Source organism: Prunus dulcis, unplaced genomic scaffold (assembly GCF_902201215.1).
Source record: "Prunus dulcis unplaced genomic scaffold, ALMONDv2, whole genome shotgun sequence".
Taxonomy (NCBI): domain Eukaryota; kingdom Viridiplantae; phylum Streptophyta; class Magnoliopsida; order Rosales; family Rosaceae; genus Prunus; species Prunus dulcis.
In genome coordinates, this window is record NW_023010298.1 from 286 (window position 1) to 18,798 (window position 18,513).

At 43.2% G+C, this 18,513-nt stretch overlaps 1 protein-coding gene across 1 annotated transcript; it reads right to left on the minus strand.

Annotated features, from left to right (window-relative positions):
- Positions 1-3,561: 3,561 nt before the first annotated feature.
- LOC117613397 lies at positions 3,562-4,575 on the minus strand. Its single transcript, XM_034342004.1, has one exon. The coding sequence runs from the start codon at positions 4,573-4,575 to the stop codon at positions 3,562-3,564; it is 1,014 nt and encodes a 337-aa protein (XP_034197895.1).
- Between the last annotated feature and the right edge of the window lie 13,938 nt (positions 4,576-18,513).

Consider the following 18,513-nt stretch of genomic DNA (forward strand, 5'->3'; position numbering starts at 1 on the left):
CGCTTGCCTTCAAGTAAGTCAAGGTTGAGTCTCATCTGCTCGGAGTTCTGCTCAATACTGCCCACTTCGATTCCTATAGAGGGGACAGGGATGTGAGGAGGAATGATCGCTTCAGTTCCATAGGCGAGGGAAAATGGGGTTTCGCCAGTTGATCTTCGCATGGTGGTGCGATAAGCCCATAGTACGCCAAGGAGCTCATCTACCCATTTTCCTTCGGTGCCTTCTAATCTCTTCTTTAGACAGTCCAATATTATTTTATTGGATGCCTCGGCCTGGCCGTTGCCTTGAGGATATCTCGGGGTAGATAGATGCTGCTTGATGCCATACTTTTTAAAGAAGGCAGTGATCTGCTTGCCGATGAATTGTGAGCCATTGTCGGTGACTAGTGATTGTGGGCAGCCAAACCGGCAGATAATGTTTCTCCAGATAAATCGTTCCACATCATCTTCTTTAGTAGAGGATAGAGCTTCGGCCTCGATCCATTTAGTAAAGTAATCAGTGGCGACGATCATCATTTCTTTCTTGGCAGGTGCCGTTGGCATGGGGCCTACTAAGTCGATGGCCCATTGCATGAAAGGCCACGGACTGTTCTGCAGATGGTAGATTTCGGCAGGCAGATTAGGAACTGGTTTGTACCGTTGGCAGCGATCACATCTTTTGACATATTCGGTGGAGTCGTGGCGCATAGTAGGCCAGAAATAGCCTACGTTTAGAGCCTTCTGGGCGAATGACCTGCCCCCAGAGTGGTTGCCTCACTCGCCGTCATGAATTTTGCAGAGGACCTCAAGTGTTTGAGGGTACTTTATGCAAGTGAGATGAGGGCCGGAGTATGATCTGCGAATGAGCTTGTCGCCTTGCTTGTGATATCTCGAGCTTTCTGTTGGACCTTCCTAGCTTCGGACTTATCCATTGGCAGATTTCCATTCACTAAGTAGTCGATGATGGGGTCTTGCCAGCTGGGGTCTTCATCGATCTGCATTGAGTCGATTGGCTCTATTTCTTCGATGCTTGGTCGATCAAGGTGTTCGACTGGGATGGAGCGTCTGAACTGGGTGTCCAGCGCTGATCCTAGGCTTGCCAACGCATCTGCATGAGTGTTCTCTGCCCGTGGAACTTGTTGGATGGTGAAAGTAGGAAATTCTTTCAAAAGTCCTTGGACTTTGTCGAGGTACTGGATCATTCTTGGATGCTTTGCCATGTACTCGCCTGAGGCTTGATTCGTGATCAGCTGGGAGTCTGAATAGATGGCTAATCTCTTGATCGTCAGTTCTTTTGCTAGGCGCAGTCCTGCGAGCAATGCCTCATATTCTGCCTCATTGTTTGAAGCAGAAAAGCCTAGTGTGATGGCTTGTTCCAACAAGGTTCCGTCTAGGGTGATTATGACGACGCCTGCCCCCGCGCCTTTGTGATTTGATGCTCCATCTACATGCAATTGCCACATGTCGTTAGGTAGGTTTGAATCAGGGAGGAAGTGTCGTCTGCTTTTTCCTTGCTTTTTGTGACCATCTTCTCTTCTTCGGCTGTCGGAGTAAACTCTACAACAAAATCTGCTAAAGCTTGGGCTTTTATAGCAGTCTTCGGCTGGTAGAGGAGGTCGTATTGACTGAGTTCGATAGCCCATTTCATGAGTCGCTGAGAAGCGTCGGGGCTGTGGAGGATCGATCTCAAAGGAAATTCTGTCATGACAATTATCCGGTGTGCTTGGTAGTAGGGCCTTAGTTTTCTCGCGGAAACTACAAGCGAAAAAATGAGCTTCTCCATTTTTGGATAGCGAGTCTCTGCATCAAGGAGAGCTTTTGAAGTGTAGAATACCGGATGTTGTGCCCCTAGCTCTTCTCGGATGAGAGCTGAGCTGACAGCTGAGTTGGACACCGCCAGGTAGATGTACAAGTCTTCGCCTGGTATCGGTTTTGAGAGTAAGGGAGGTGAAGTGAGGTAGGTTTTCAAGTTTTGAAAAGCTACTTCGCACTCATCATCCCACTTGTCCCTGTGTCCTTTCTTCAAGGCTTTAAAAAATGGCCTGCACTTGTCGGTAGATCTTGAGAGGAATCGGTTGAGGGCTGCCGCCCTACCCGTTAGACTTTGTATCTCCTTTGTTGTGGCAGGTGACTTCATGTTGAGTATAGCCTTGATTTGATTTGGATGTGCCTCAATTCCTCTTTGGGTGACTAAGTATCCTAGGAATCGGCCGGACGAGACTCCAAACGTGCATTTGCTCGGGTTCAACTTCATGTTGTATTTTCGGAGTAGGCTGAATGCCTCGGCAAGGTTCTTGATGTGGTCTGCTCGCTCGGGAGCTTTGACTAGCATGTCGTCTACGTAGACCTCCATAGTCTTGCCGATTTGCTCCTTGAAAATTTTGTTCACCAGCCTTTGGTAGGTTGCTCCGGCGTTCTTCAGCCCAAAGGGCATGACTTTGTAGCAGTATGTACCTCTTTCGATGATGAAAGAGGTTTTAGCCTTGTCATCTTCATGCATCATGATTTGGTTGTAGCCGGAGTAGGCGTCCATGAAGCTTAGCAGTTGGTTGCCGGAAGTTGAATCGACGAGCTGATCAATTCTAGGCAGTGGAAAGTTATCTTTAGGGCATGCCTTGTTGAGGGCGGTGTAGTCGACGCACACTCTCCACAGACCTTTATCTTTCTTTGCCACTAGAACAACGTTCGCCAGCCATTCTACGTAGGAGACTTCTTGAATGAAACCAGCAGCTAGAAGCTTATCGATCTCGGCTTCAATGATAGCAACCCGCTCGGGGGCGAAGTTGAGTCTCTTCTGCGCTACAAGTTTGATGGCTGGGTTGACGTGTAGGCGATGGCAGATGATCTGGAGATCGATGCCAGGCATGTCGGATGGCGACCATGCAAATACGTCTTTGTTGTTCCGGAGGAAGGCTGCAAGCTCTATCTTTTCCTCATGGCTTAGGCGGGAGCCGATCCGCGCTTTTCTCTCTGGCTTGTCAGGATCAAGGGGTACTAGCTCGGCGTCCTCTTCGGGCTTCCATCCTTCTTCAGGAGAGACCTCCGGACGGATTCCCTCGACTTGGTCCTGATTCTTTGATTGCTATTGGGGAGTAGCTATTCCCTTTCCTTTCTAGTCTGCTCGGCCGTCAGGAACGGGATCTGCTTTCTCCTCTGCTTGTTCTACTCCCTTTAGATCTGCCTGATTCACAGGGAGGAACTGTGTTTGCTTGCCTTTCTTCAGCCCTTGAGGTGAGCATTTCCTCGCCATTGTCTGATCGCTGTTGATCTGGCTGATACCGCCCCCAGGAACTGGGTAACGAATCTTCTGATGTGTGGCGGAGGTGATGGCATTGATCTTGCCGATCCATGGTCGGCCTAGAATGCCATTGTAGGGTGATACTTCATCAATGACCATGAACGTTTGCGAGCTGATTACAGGTGGAGAGTAGACGTCGAGATCTATCGTGCCCACGGTAACTGTTGTTGCGCCATTGAAACCAGTCAGCGACTTGGCTGATTTATTGATCTTTGCCTCTAAGCCCATCTGTTGGATGACTGCCAATTGTAGGATGTTGGCTGCACTGCCCTCATCTGCATGGACTCAGTCGACCATGGCCTGAGCGATTTGAATGCTGATGACAAGGGCGTCATTGTGTGGTAGATCAAGGCCGATTAAGTCTTTCTTTTGAAAGCCGATCACGGGATCGTCTTCTGCCAGTGAGAGGCTAGTTGAGACTTGGGAGATCATAGTAGCCTGTTTGATCTTCCTCTTCTTTTCTTTGTTGGTCAGTCCAGACTCCTCGGAGTCGGCTAGGATTGTGTTAATCCTTATGACCTTCTGGGGTGGCTCCTTGGCGGTATCGCGGTCTTCTATCTGCTGGATGGCCTGCCTCGCGATGAACTCCGTGCAATGACCTTCTCTCACGAGTTCTTCAAGATGCGCTTTCCAAGCAAAGCAATTATTCGTATTGTGCCCATGTGTCGCATGGAAGGCACAATATTTTCTGGTATCCCTCTTGTCCGGATCTCCTTTCAAGGGTGAAGGGCTTTTTACCCAAGGTTTGTCCTTCACTTGGGCCAAAATTTGGTGTATGGGAATAGAGAACTTGGTGTAGTTCTCTTTCGTCGTGGCCTCTCTTTGTGGGCGTGGCCTGCCTTTGTCTTTGTCCCTGCTGCCAAGCCTGTCGCTTCTTTGTTCTGCCCGCTTGGCCGGTCGATCTTCCTGCTCAGTAGACTTCTTCGCGGCGATTCGATCTTCATCCCAGAGTGCGTAGCGTTCTGCGGTCGCGAAGACCTCTGCCAGAGTCTGGCTGGGAGTGATAGTCAGCTCGCGATATAAGTCATGTTCTGCTGGAAGACCTTTCTTAAATGCGGAGGATGCGATTTGGTCATCGCACCCTACGATGTTGGCCTTTTCTGCTTTGAACCTCTTGATGTAATCTCGAAGGGATTCCTCGGGCTTCTTGCGCAGGTTGAACAGATGGTCAGGGTTCTTCTTGATCGTCCGATAAGAAGTGTATTCTTTAGTGAAGACGTAAGTAAGCTCCTTGAAGCTGTTGATCGACCCGGATGATAGGGTATGGAACCAATCCTGAGCTGCTTCTCGCAAAGTCATTGCAAACACCTTGACATTAGCGCGTCTTCGGCTTTGTAGAGGATCATAAGGCTTTTGAAATGCTTTAGATGACTTTCGGGGTCGGAATTGCCTTTGAAGCATGTGAAAGAGGGCGTTGAGAATCGTTTCGGGGGAGCAGCCTGCTCAATTTTGATGGTGAAAGGTGAGGAGTTTGCTCGGTCTACCTCAATGCGTAGTGCATCTTCGAAATTTTTGCCAATCTTTAAGTCTCGAAGTCGGTTATTCACAAGCTTCTCAACGTCTTCTGCACGCATGGCTAGTCGGTCACGTTGATGACCTTCGCGATTTAGACGATGCTGATTGACTTCCTCATTGGTTTGCGAGGGTCGACCTTCTCGGCTACGCTGTCTAGGCGGCGTGTTGGTGGACTGCGCTTGTGAGGGATTTCCAGTAGTTTGGCGACGAGAATTGGTTCTTCGAGAGCGAGTAGCGGAGCGCCTTTCTTCACGGTCCTCTTTGTGATGATTATCGAGTTGACCTCCTTGGGGGCTTATCCTTTCGTGAATATTTCTCTGTGAGTGAGCAGCAGAGCTCTTTTCTTCTCGATCCTCGTCTCGATGGCCGTCAAGTTGAGCTCCCTAGGAGCCTAGCCTTTCATAAACATCTTCCTGCTGGCCCAGGAGAGCGTGGATGTCAGGTCTTGGGCCCAGCCTATCGCGCACGTTGGTCCTTAAATTCAATCTGGATGCGAAACTTCGTCTGCTCTGAGTGTGGCTTGCGGATGCTTGCGACATGTCCGCGAGCTGATCTCGTTGTTGCGCATTTCCTTGTCCGCTTACTCCTGCTCGACCTGCTTGGTTCCGACGTTGAGTATAACTCGTGCTCTCAATGAAAGAACCAAATGTTTGTGCAAATAATCTCATGGGAGAATATTCGCTTCTAGATCCTTCAACCTTCGATCTTCCTTCTCTCTCTTCCTCGATTCCTGTAAAAAAAGACTGGAGTAAATATACCACACCCGGAGGGTGTTGGCCAAAGGCCCTTCGATGCCTAAGTTAGTTCGAGTGTTTGTAGGAAAACAATAGCTAAGCAAAGGGTACGGAGTTGTATGTAGGGTGTAAACCGGGTGGCCGGAGCCGTGTGTGGGGGCCGGAGCCGTGTGGAGAAAATATGGAGAGTGGAGAGGGAGAGAGAGCTTCGGGTATTTTTCTCGGGTATAAGGAGTAGGTTTAGATGTACCTTGAATGATGAGTGAGGTCGTCTATTTATAGGAGCCTCGGGGCTAGGGTTTCGTAGGGATCGAGTCGGCTTTGATAATATCCGAATTAAATATATTATCTCCTAAAGAGATAATATCTGAATTAAATGATATTATCTCTTAAGAAGATAATATCTGAATTAAATGATTATCTTCTCTTTATTAGAATAATATCTTAATTAATGATATTATCTCTTTAAATAAAGATAATATCATATTAATTAAGATATTTATTCCAATTAATTAATTAGCCAGATAAACTGGTTTAATTAATTAATTTAAGAGATAATCTTCTTTTCCACGTGGCGTGCCCTGATTGGAGACGAAAATATATGCTCCCACAATTATGATTTAGTTTCCGCGACATCCTCCCAGAATGAAAAAAGCTCTGGACTACCCCACTAACATCTGCACCAATTGCCTCCCAAAATTGTTGGACAAAACTGCCAGTGAACCCATCAGGCCCCAGTGCTTTTGTGGGATTCAGAGTCTTCACCACCCTGGTTATCTCTTCTTGGGTCACAGGTTTTGTCAAATTAGCATTGCATTGGCTAGTGACTCGGCGGCCCACACACCCTACTATCTCAGCAATATTTGTCGAATTGCTTGTTGTGAACAGTTGAGAAAAATAGAATGTCTCAATATCTCTGATCTCCCCCTCCCCCTCCCACCACCTCCCAGCACTTTCCTCCAAGCCAAGCATCCGATTAGCTCTCCGCCGTACCAGCACCTTAGAATGAAAGAATTTTGTGTTCTTTTCGCCCTCCTGCAGCCACTGGACCTGAGATTTGAGCTTCCAGTAAGCTTCTTCTTCGTGTAAAGCAGTTTTCAGTTCAGACTCCAACAACCGCACTTGTACCCCATCAAAATTATATTCCTAATAAGAGCCACAAAAAGGCTTCCCCCATCTTTCCTTGACTAACTGCCGAAACCCGTCAGTTGTGTTCCATCACGGATCATAGATAAATTGTCTCTGCCATCTCTTTAGCTCGCTTTGAGTTTGTAATAACAACATGACATGGTCAGAACCCGCAACCAGGAGATGGTGAATTTTGGCTTCAGGGTATAAATATAGCCATTGATCTGTAGCAAGACCTCTATCCAGCCTTTCTTGTATGCCCACGTCGAGTCGTCGGTTCCTCCATGTGAAGGGGTTGCCGATGAATCCAAGATCAAGTAGCCTACTATCAGTGACAAAGGTGTGAAAATCTAACATACTTCTCACTGTACGTGTTACACCACCCACTTTTTCAGAAGCATCCAGTATATCATTAAAATCTCCCATCACAAGGCATGCCTCTTGACAACAAGACACTCGCTCTTGTAATATCTGCCATTGAGTTCTCCTAATACAGTCCTCCGTGTTTGCATAGACTGCAAAAAATCTCCACTGACAACCCTTGTCATTATCTTGTACAACCACCTCAATAAAAAAACTCGCATACTTCACCAACACTACAGCTTGCATGTCACACTAGAACATACAGAGTCCCCCACTTAAACCACGCGCAGCTCTACTATATGTATATACATCATCCCTAACTGACGTCGTAACAACTCATAGCGATTACTCCTATTTTTTGTTTCAAGGAGAACCACCATGTAGGGAGTTTGGAGCCTAACTTGCTCCTTTATGCTAGAAACTGCCAGGGCACTCCCCATCCTCTGACAGTTCCAAACAATGATCCTCATGGCGCCCGTGGAGACTCGTTAAGGCCGATCTTCATTGCCTGACTGTAGTTGACTGTAAAAATTAATTCCATATTCGTGGTTGTTCTACCACTCCCCACTTGAGTGGTGTCCTCTACTTGTGGCCTCTTGTCCCTGTCAATCCCTTCTAACTCCTCCCGCCTTCTTTATTATTGAGCATAGTCTGCGGTTGTGTCCCGGCAATAGTGGGCCCAAATTAAACGGATCAGACCCTTAGGTAAGGCTAACAGGTTGCACCTGCCTGGATTGACCAAACTCGACAGTCTGTGCCTGCATACTCTGGACAACTCCCTCTACCACTTCAGTTTCACTCCCCACCGTTAAACCTGTTTACACCATAATGAACCGAGCAGACCCAGCATCAAAGCGACTAGCACCAAGGCAGCCACGCCTTCTTCCCTGCCGAAGGAAGACACACTTCAGAGGTGCCAGACACCTGCTGAAGCTCCCAACTGCCAAACCTAATCTCCAGGACACGTGTCGCCACCACGACGACTTACACAAAGTCCCACATTGAAACTTTGTGCAAACCTCCTACTTTCACCTCCCTATAAATAGGGAATAGTACCCAAGTAAAAAGGGTAACTACTTTCTCACTTTTACTGTTACTCTGCCAAAGTTACCACTTATAGCTGACTTAGGCATCGGAGAGCCTTCGACCGGCACCACACCGGTGTCCGAAGCTTAACGATTGCTTCTCTCATTTTGTCTTCTGCAGGTCCCCCACCAGCCTATTTCACCAAGGGCCTCAGCCCTCTTCCCTGCTGAAGACTCCACTTACCTCATCACTAAGTTGGACTCAATATTGGCCGGGCCATTTTGAGCATCAACAGCTTGGCGCCGTCTGTGGGAAATCGACACTAGAATCCCCTTTTTCTCTATCAGCCAAGCTGGCTCCTTCACCCATCAGGCCCCGTCGCCTCTTCTTCACCCCACACTCTGCTATGCCGACCGAGGATAGCCGCGATACCCAGCACCATACCCCCCGAGATGGTACTTCCCGAAGGAAATCTTTGGGAGATGCCACTCTCCAGGCAGAAGTGGAGCGCCTCCGCGACAGTATTACTAAAATGTCGGAGAAATACGAGCATCTTCATTGCAGGAATGTTGAGCTAGAGCATGACTATAATGCTCTAAAGCGGAACTGGGAGAGGACTCACACCCAGGATACCCAACAAGATCTCACCCAGAATGTTGGGCATACTCAGCCAAACCAGCCAGTACATTCCAGCCACAGTGCCTCGGCCCAATCTAGGCTCTGCAAGGGTAAAGGCCACCTTCATCCGGAGCTAACCCAGTCGCGACTCCTTTGCATTCCCCCACCGAAGGACCGGCCCCATGAACCTGTCAGGATCTACCGAGATTGCAGGGACCGCATCTCGGACAGTCAACCGGGCCGATCCCTATCCCTGTTAACCTCGAAGACCAGCGGATGACACACCTGGGCCCCTCACCAGGCCCCGCCCGCTTACCCGACGAGGAGGGCGTCGGGGACTCGAATAGTTGAGAATTTTATAATTCAGAAGCCTGGCCAACTTACCATACCGAGGTGTTGGAAGATTGGGAACATTCCCCAGCCCCTGTCTACCCACCCCCCAGGCCTTTACCACCCGAAACTCTTCCTCATGCCAACCCGGCCATGAGGCTTCTCTTTGAAAAGGTCCGACGTCTGGAGAGCGAACAACATCGCAGCCATCAACCCCTCTGGGCAAAACCAAGACTGGGGCCCGTTACCGAACGTATCCTCCACTACCACCAGGAGAAAGATATCCAGCCGCTCCACATCACCTTCTACACTGGCACAGAGGACCCTCTCACCCATATCCAGTCCTTCCAGTCTGCCCTTGTGTGCAAAGGCCTCACTGACGAAGGCATGTGCCTCTTCTTCCCTTCCACCCTCAGCGATGCAGCCCTAAATTGGTTCTATAGACTCCACCCCCGCACCATCAACTCATTCGACAGTCTCAAGCAGACCTTCCTGGATCATTTTATGATCCAGACTGATCGCCTATACTCCGTCGACGACTTGTATATGCTTCAGCAAGCTGAGGAAGAACCCCTTCGGGAATATGCAGCCCGGTTCAGTCACGAATACTCCCGCTGCCCGGAGACTGAAGATCGCACTGCCTTTGGTGCTTTTAAGAGTGGCCTCTGCGAGTCCAACTTTCGCTACCTGGTTCATAGCAACAGTTGGAACACATATACAGAGCTAATGAAGCAGGCAGCGGTCCATGCCAAGGCTGAATACTTCAATTCCAAGCGTGGCCCAGCCAACCTGGCGCGTAACACCTTCGCTGATCCTCCACCTGCTTCAGTACCTGCTTCAGCCCCACCTCAGCATTCGACCCCCACCCTAAGTACCTAGGGTACCCAACAACCAAAACAGAAGGATAGCTACCAGCATCCCTTCAGCAATAACAAACGTGGCAGACATGGCAACCACCACCACTCTAGTGGAGGCAACCCTCCTAAGACAAGTGATCGGGCTCCACTTCCCTTCATACCCAGGCCCAGGTTTGAGGTTTTTACTATCATCAACACCACCTATGAGAATGTCCTGGTGCGTGAAGCCCCTATCATCCCCAAGACACCCCCCGGAGACCATCCGGCAAGCCTATGCCAAACACGGGTGTCTTCTGCCGCTTTCATTAATTCAGCGGCCATGACACCGAATCTTGTGTTGCATTGCGCAACATAATTGAAGGGCTCATCCATGAGGGAAAGCTGGACAACTATGTGCACAACCGACCACCCCCGCCTAACCCACACCAACGACAGATCAACATGATCTCCACCATCAGTGGTGGTCCTACCCTGGCTGGCACCTCCAACAACTCCATCAAACATTATGTTTGCTCCACCTATGCGCACCAGGTCTTCAGCACGGAGCAGGGACGCTTGCCGAAGACCCAAAAGTCGGGCTGGGCCCCCATTACCTTCTGCGAGGAGGAGGAGCGTGGTGTAATCTTCCCCCATGATGATCCACTCATTATCCGCGCTGACATTTCTAGGGTTTAGGGCCTTTGAAGTTCAGAATTTTTAAACCCAGATTTCTTCTTCCTCTCGCAAATGTTTCGAACAGCCATTTTCAGACAACCATTTCTCCTCCGTCCGGCCACCAAATCGAGTGCCACAACTTGCAAACTCTTCGCCTCTTTCTCCTCTTCCCATAAATACCCATATCCAGCCTTGATTCCAAGCGAATCAACCAGAAAATCGAGCCAAAGTTGAGCCCGAAAACCGGCAGCTTCGAACCTAGAATTTTTGGGGTATTCTCCGGCGGATTCCAGCCGCCATAGCTCTGGTAATTACACCTAAACTACTCTCCTACCTTCTCTTTGTGTCATCCCTCGAAAACCTAACATGAATCCATTCCAATTTCGTTGATTGTGAAACTAAATTTTCTAGGTTTTCAAGTGACAGAAAGCTTCGTTCGAGGGCTTTAGAGATGGAATTGATCGTCGAGCCAAGGTATAAAGTTACTCCCCTTGATGTGCTTAATCCGTAGGTTGATTATTGGTCGGCGGTTTAGAGTTTTCCGATCGCCGGAAATTTTCTCAATGCACCCACCGGATCGAGAATCTGAGACCGTTGGATCAACTTCATTTTCAAATATGTTAATCTAGACACCTCTAGGATCGTATAGAAATTCACGGATCGAGAATCGGAGTCCCGGATACTCCAATTTAATATTTCAAAGTTTAAGTTAAACAATAACCATCCGATCATATGATCGTGAGCAATCCGATGGTCCGATTCAGACCAGACTTGCAGGACATGGTTATTTAAATGTGAGGAATTTATAGGAACTCTCGGATTGGTAATTGGAGGTCGTGGACCCCACGAGGTCCCGTATTGACCAATATGAAAGTTTATCACTTAGTGAGTCTCGGGTCTTTTAAGACAATTCTAACTATCTGAAATGCTTAAGTGGGCATAAGAATGACTTTAAAGTTAGTGCACGCACTTCTAGGAGCCGGGGGTCAGGGTTTTAATTAAATACTTATACCGAGCAGTTTTATTAATTAAATATTCATGGTGGTTTAATCAGGCACTCGGGGCCAAGCAGACCTGCAGGAGGGACCTTCAGAGGTCCAGCTAGCTCGGACCAGGAGTGAGTGGACTTTTGTTTTATAAATGATTTTATGCAAATGAATTTCATTATTTGATCTTGAATAAGTTTTATTGAGTATGGTTTTCCTAGCATGATTTGTTGAAGTTAAATATCTTTATTTATATGCTGCTTAGTTGAATATGCTAAAAAGATATGGAAAGTAAAGATTGAGATATATATCAGATAAATGGCAGCAGAGTTCCAGATTTAACAAAAATTCAGTTATTCATCAGACCTTTCAGAAATTTTATATTTTCTTAAGCCACCTTAGGTACCCAGTTATAGAAACAGGTTGCCTTCGGTATATGTTGCCTTCAGATATGACGATGTCCACGGACATCCAGTTTGCCTTCAGTATTGTCAGCGCGCTTGACATTTGCCTCACGAGTTTTGCGGACGCCGGGACCGTGGGAGCCAGGAATGCGGATCAGGCTGACTATGGTCCCCTGAATCCTGCCAGTTTGCGGCTCGGTTGACTTTGTGTCACCGAGACCTGCCAGGGGAATTGACGGATATCAGGAATTGACAGAATTAAAGGGGTACACCTAGGTGGTAGTTTTAAATTGATTTCAATGCTTTTAAGAGAGTTTTATTGACCTTGAGTATGGTTGGCATATACGTATATAATTATGTGAATGCATTGATTTTAGTACGAATATAATGAAGAGGGAAAATTCAGTTTTGCATAACTGTTTTTATAGTGGGGTTAGTATGTTCATATGCTATTTTCTAGACCTTTATTTTTGTCCACTCACATTTTTGAATGTTTTGCGCCCCAGGCAATAGACGCGCACCAGAGCGCCACCACCGGGCAGATTCCACACTCCGCTCCACTCTTCCTTTTTTATAGGATTTTCTTTTGAAATCAAATTGTTCTGTTGTATATTCCTGAATTAGTTGCTCTGATGATTTGCCCTAGGACTTTCTGTGTGGCTTGAGGCCGTTTAGTTTATCAGAACTATTTGGATCTTAAATTGGAAGCATGCTGGCAGTTGTTATATGTATATTTATGCTTTTGACAGGTGAAAATTCTGGGAAATGATCAAATTGCAGGGGAGATTTTGCCGAATTTTCGGTATAAGTTGAACTTGTAATAAACTTGAATTTTAACTAGAAGGGCAATTTAGTCATTGTGCCCGACACCCGCCAAGTGTCGGACATGAACAGAGTTCGGCTCGGATTCCAAAGTGAAATTTGGGTCGGGTCCTGTCATATTTAATATAAAAAATGTGTTTTTTTAAATTTATTTATGAATTATATGTGATTAATTATCTATTATATTATTGTTTTATAAATATAATAGCATACATACATTTTTATGTTGAAAAAATAATGTACCCATTACTTCTTTTATGAAAAATAATGTACCTAGTATGAATTTACTTATTATTTAAATAATAGGGTTTATGATATACTCAACTTTTATAAACACATTTTGGATATAATTTACATAATAATTGACTATTATGCAATAATATAACTTATAATTTACCTATCATGGTTATATTGTAGGTATATTAAAACCAGTACATTTATAGGTGTATTGTGAAAATAATTTACTCACCCAACTTTTATAGGTACATTGACTATTATGTACCCAATATGGATATATTGTAGGTATATTAAAGCCAACACATTTTTTCTATGAGTATTGAACCTATTAGAATCTATATTATAAATATACATCTATATCATTGGAGGATATTAGGTAACGTTTAAATATAATTTTAGGATATTAGTCATAATAAAATTCATTTATTCGAGCTCTCGAGGAGGTTAGGAAGGAATATTTGAAGTAATTTGATTGTAGCCCATTATTTATGGGAGTGGAAACATAAATGTACAGTGAGGTATTATTCATTTACCTTAATTAGGTGATTGAAAAATGGTTAGCAACCAAATAAAGATCTAGTGGCATGATTTGTAAATAAATCAACCTACATGGAAAAATTTTATCATAATTTAAAATTGGATTTTACTTAAACATTGTATTATTGGTAGGTTATTGTCTAGAGTTTTTAAATTGTAAGGGCCTATTTTAGTATGACCCATTATTTAAAGAAGCTGGATTTGGTTGATTAAACTACTAGTAACAAATTCATAAGAGTTTGACAGATGGAAATCATATTTGGGATTGTTCTTTCCACGTGATAATATTAATTGCTAAAAATTCGAGTTAAAAGATAGCATGTGTGCTTAAGAAAATGATGAGATCAATTAACATGTTTCATATATTTTTGCTCTTTATTTATTTTTTGGCTCTTTATTTATTTCATCACATGATGAGTCACGTGAGAAAAGATATAGAAAGAAAGGTGTATGAAACATGAGATAGACAAATTTTTTTTGCTACGTAGAGCCACAACTAGATGTACAGCCCGCAAATGAAATTCAAAATTGAACCACAGCTAGCTTACATGGATTGAGTGATCACCTTGATAGGCAAGGAACATCAGGTGTAGTAAAGCTTGATGTTCCATTGGCATTTTTGCATAAAGATTGCAGCACTGGTTTTCCAGGCACAGTTGAGGTTATGTTGACATGGTCCATTACAATGTTGGTGCAACCCAAGTCAGAGCAATCTAGGGTTATAGCTTCTTCTGTGGCTGAAGTTCCTTGAAACCAAGTACATGTCACATCACTCACTTTCACTGCTCCTGCCTGTGAAAAAAAAAATTACAAAAACAAAAAAGATTAAGATGAATTAGCTATTGTTTAAGTGGTTAATAACATTTATTTTTGCACTCGAGGTATCATGTTCGATTTCCCCTCTCTCTCATAAAAAATTATGAAACGGATCAAGAAACTTAAATTACCAAAGCTTGGCATTGAGCTCCATCGTCACAGTAATGTTGGTCAATAATGATAGGGTTTTCGGTCCCAACAAGTGATATGGTCAAAGAAAATCGCCTTAGCATACCCAGCTCCTCCCTTGAGAACAAAACAAAGAGAAAAAGTTAATTAAGCTTAAATCTTAATAATTTCATTTAATTGGTCGAGGGGATTACCTTACCTGCCTTGTCTTGATTCTTCCACCATTTTGAGTATTGGTGAAGGTACAATGTTGAACGTGCACTTGTGCAACTCTATCGTCAGATTTAGCTACTCCTAAACTTCCCACACTAAGGAAGAAACACATGCACAAAGTTAAAAATTTCATTCCTTTATGAATTTTGATATTCTTTCTTTTTCTTTCGACCATTTTTTTTTAAATGACTAAATTAGGCACATGCTTCACCTAATACCGTGACCTGGTCCGCAGGCAATGCAGTCATCACCTGTATATGGTAAGTTATCGCAAGTGAAAGTAAGAAGATATGTATGCAATCAAATTATGTAGACAACAACGAGAACAATGATGAAAAATTATAGTGTGTAACATGACATGCCGACATGTCTTGAAGTAAAAAATTTCCTAATACTGTGCTATAATTTCGGTGAAATCTGGGGAAATATGTAATAGGCCGACATGTCTTAAAGTATAAATCTTGTAATACGTACTATAATATCAGTTAATTAGTAACACCACATCTACATGCCAATCTCACATATGTGGAGTATATTCATATTACCAGTTGCAATGGAAGAGTCACGTATGTCTACATGGGTTGACAACGTGATGTCAATGCCATCAGTGTTGGGGCTGTTTTCAGGTGCATTTAGATGAATATTTGAAATCCGTACGCCAGTGCATTGATGTATCATGATATGGTGTCTTGGGCTGTCTTGAGAAGTAAATCCGCTTAGTTGAAGTTGGTCACATTTGTGGAAGTGTAGAGCCTTAAACACAAAAATTCCAAAACCAAAATGTCAAAACCGCATCAAATATGTAAATAATTTTTCACAAGGAATTAAGAGCATTTGTCTATGTATCCAAAGTCGTAGGTTTGATTCCCCACTCCCGCAAAATGGCTTAAAGCCAAAACAAGATGAAACAACCACCAAAAACAGAAAGCTAACTGAAGGTAGGTCCTGCACACAAAAAAGAGAAGATAAATTACTCTTAGTTGAGGAAGGAATAATGCTAGTACAAGCTAGCTAGTGTTTAAGGTTGTTTCAAGAACACATAGCAAAGAAGAATTGAGTCTTGAAGTTGCAATGCTCCTCACCATTATCACTAACCAAATGATCAATTTCTGAACTTACAATTTAGTGATAATCATCCACTCTCCTCCTCTCTTCTTATATATAGCCAACTTGCACAGGAGCTGGCCGTATGCATGCATGGAGTCACTTTTCTGGAATTAACGATTCATGACAATTAATTATAGACACGTAAAAAAGGTATGCAGTCGATCTATATGTTAACTGATTTGTCGAACCACATAGGCAGGGTTTTGGATAAAATCGCTTGCCCAATATAGTGTGTGTAATTTGGAATGACAATGGTATTTAGAAATTATACTTCACGTTTATTTAATAGATATGTTGGTTCATGAATTTATTTAATTAGTATATATCTTTTCTTTTTCGCCAAAAGTAGTAGATATGTTGGATAGGTGTTTATTTTAGAAATCTAATAGGATTTGAATTTATTGGTTCATGAATATATATATTTTATTTTTAAGGCCAAAAGATAGAAATATTAGTGGATTCAACTTGAAACGTTTTTACATCCACCATAATTTTTTTTAATCTGTTTCGACCTCCACTTGTGCAAAGCCTGTAAAGACGGCTTCCACTTCATTCAGCTATCAAACTAGACAAGTATAAAATAAAAATTTTAAAAAAAATTAACAATAATGTTTCACCTGAGAGCTTTAATTTGTACAGTTAGCGGGATAGTCAATGACTTAAAAATAACCTCCCTTATCTGTTGTCTTTTTCCCTTAAACGACAGGAGTTTCATTCGTCAAAGATGAATATCAAAATGAACTTCCCTACTTACTAATATATACCAGAATAATAAATTGTTAAGTTAACATTTTGGTCAAATAATTTGATATGTTATGTTGTTAACTGCTTGATAAGAACATATCCTTCAAGTGTTATGTTATTTCCGAATTTAAAGTTTATATTAATTATACAAGGCCTATTGCATAACATACATACGCCTATAATCCCTACATTAAAAATTGATTATAAAAAACTAATGGAGGGAACAAATAGTCCCTTGCGTTTTTTTTTTGGGGGACATTTCCTATTGAGAGGGGTGATAGCATTCTAAACTCACAAATACTACACAGATGCTAGGACTTGAATATATGTTCTGAAGACTGAGGCTACAACCAATTTGTATTCTAGCTGTAATAATTATTCAACTTACGACTCATCACTTAGACCACTTTTAAAATATTATACACCATAATTAACTTATCTCTCCAAGTAATTCACCATTCTTAATTTATTTAAATTTGTGCATATCATCTCTATTGGCGTGAGTAACTTACACACCAAGATTCCTATATTAACTCCCATATTGATTGTAATTGATTTCCCTTTTATTTATGATTACCTATTGTAAATAGAATTAGGAGTTATAGCTTTACTTGGCCTACAAGGCTTGAATGTAATATAAATATGTCCTCTTATAAGGAGAAGAACACACACAAAATTCCCACAATTATTCTCCCATATTTTAGCATGGTATTAGAGCACCGATCTTGGGATTGCTACTAAACCCTAGCCACCGCCACGGGGATCAAGACCTGATCACCCCCATGGAGGCATCACGACTGACTCCTCTAACACATTCCACCCAATTTTAAAATAATTGATTTCACGAATGACTCAGGGAGTGAATTAGACCCAGACCCAGATCTTAGAAGAATGGACCTCAAGAATGATCCAGTTACTGAATTAGATCCAGACTCATATCCGGACCCAGATTTTGACTGAGACTATAACCTATGAATCTTCTGTTGCATAAATTACAATTTCCTGACCAAAGACCCGGATAGAGGGAGGTGGTTGCACACATTGAGGTAATCCAAAACACACTCGTGAAACTTGTTTCAAATTGAATAGCTATCCAGAATGGTGGGATGACCTAAAAGCCCGAAAACGACGTGAAGCTGCAAGTAGTGGTTCTGGTTATGCATTCCATACTTCAGATAAGAGTGATTCAAAGACTAGATAATTGATTGAAGCGCAACTGATCATATGACGTTTGATCCAAATAATCTTCTGAGTACCATCCAACCCAGACGAACTAGTATTGCTAACGCCAATGGAGTTACTTATCCTATGGTGGGGGTTAGCACTATTACTTTTTCACCCTCTCTTTCATTTTCTAATACTTTACTTGTTCCGTCTCTATCAAATAAGTTGATGTCAATTGGTCAGGTTACTTAACAATTGAATTCTTATGCCCTAATCTACTCGAGTTTTTGTTTTCTTCAAGATATTCTCATGAAGGAGATCATTGGTCGTGGTACCAAGAGAGGGGGCTTTATTATGTGGATGAGCTTAGAACTGTAGAGTTAATAGTGTGAAGCATCCATCTGATGGCAACCGAAGGCATATATTGATGTGGCATTGTTGTTTGGGACATTGTTGTGAAATTATTGCAAGCGCTCAATCCGCACAAATAATATAGAGATAAGTGAAGTGGCATTCCCATGAAGATTGTAATTTCCTTTTAATTACTAAGTATGATTAATGCAGAAGTTTATTTGAACAGTTAATTACGAGAATTGATTGATTTAATTAAACTAAAATAGTTATGAAAAATAGAAATTTAATTAATGATGGAAAATCGAGCTGATGCGACACTAGAGCATCCTATTTCACCATAACCAATTCCACTTAATTCTTATAGCCAATTAACCCTAATTAGTATCCATGTTGACAGTTGGTTTCTCCTAATTCATTCGATATCCACTCTCAGGCTCAACCAAAAGTATTCTTAATTAACAACTCATTCTCTCTTGAGCAATGGATTTAGAAAATCAAG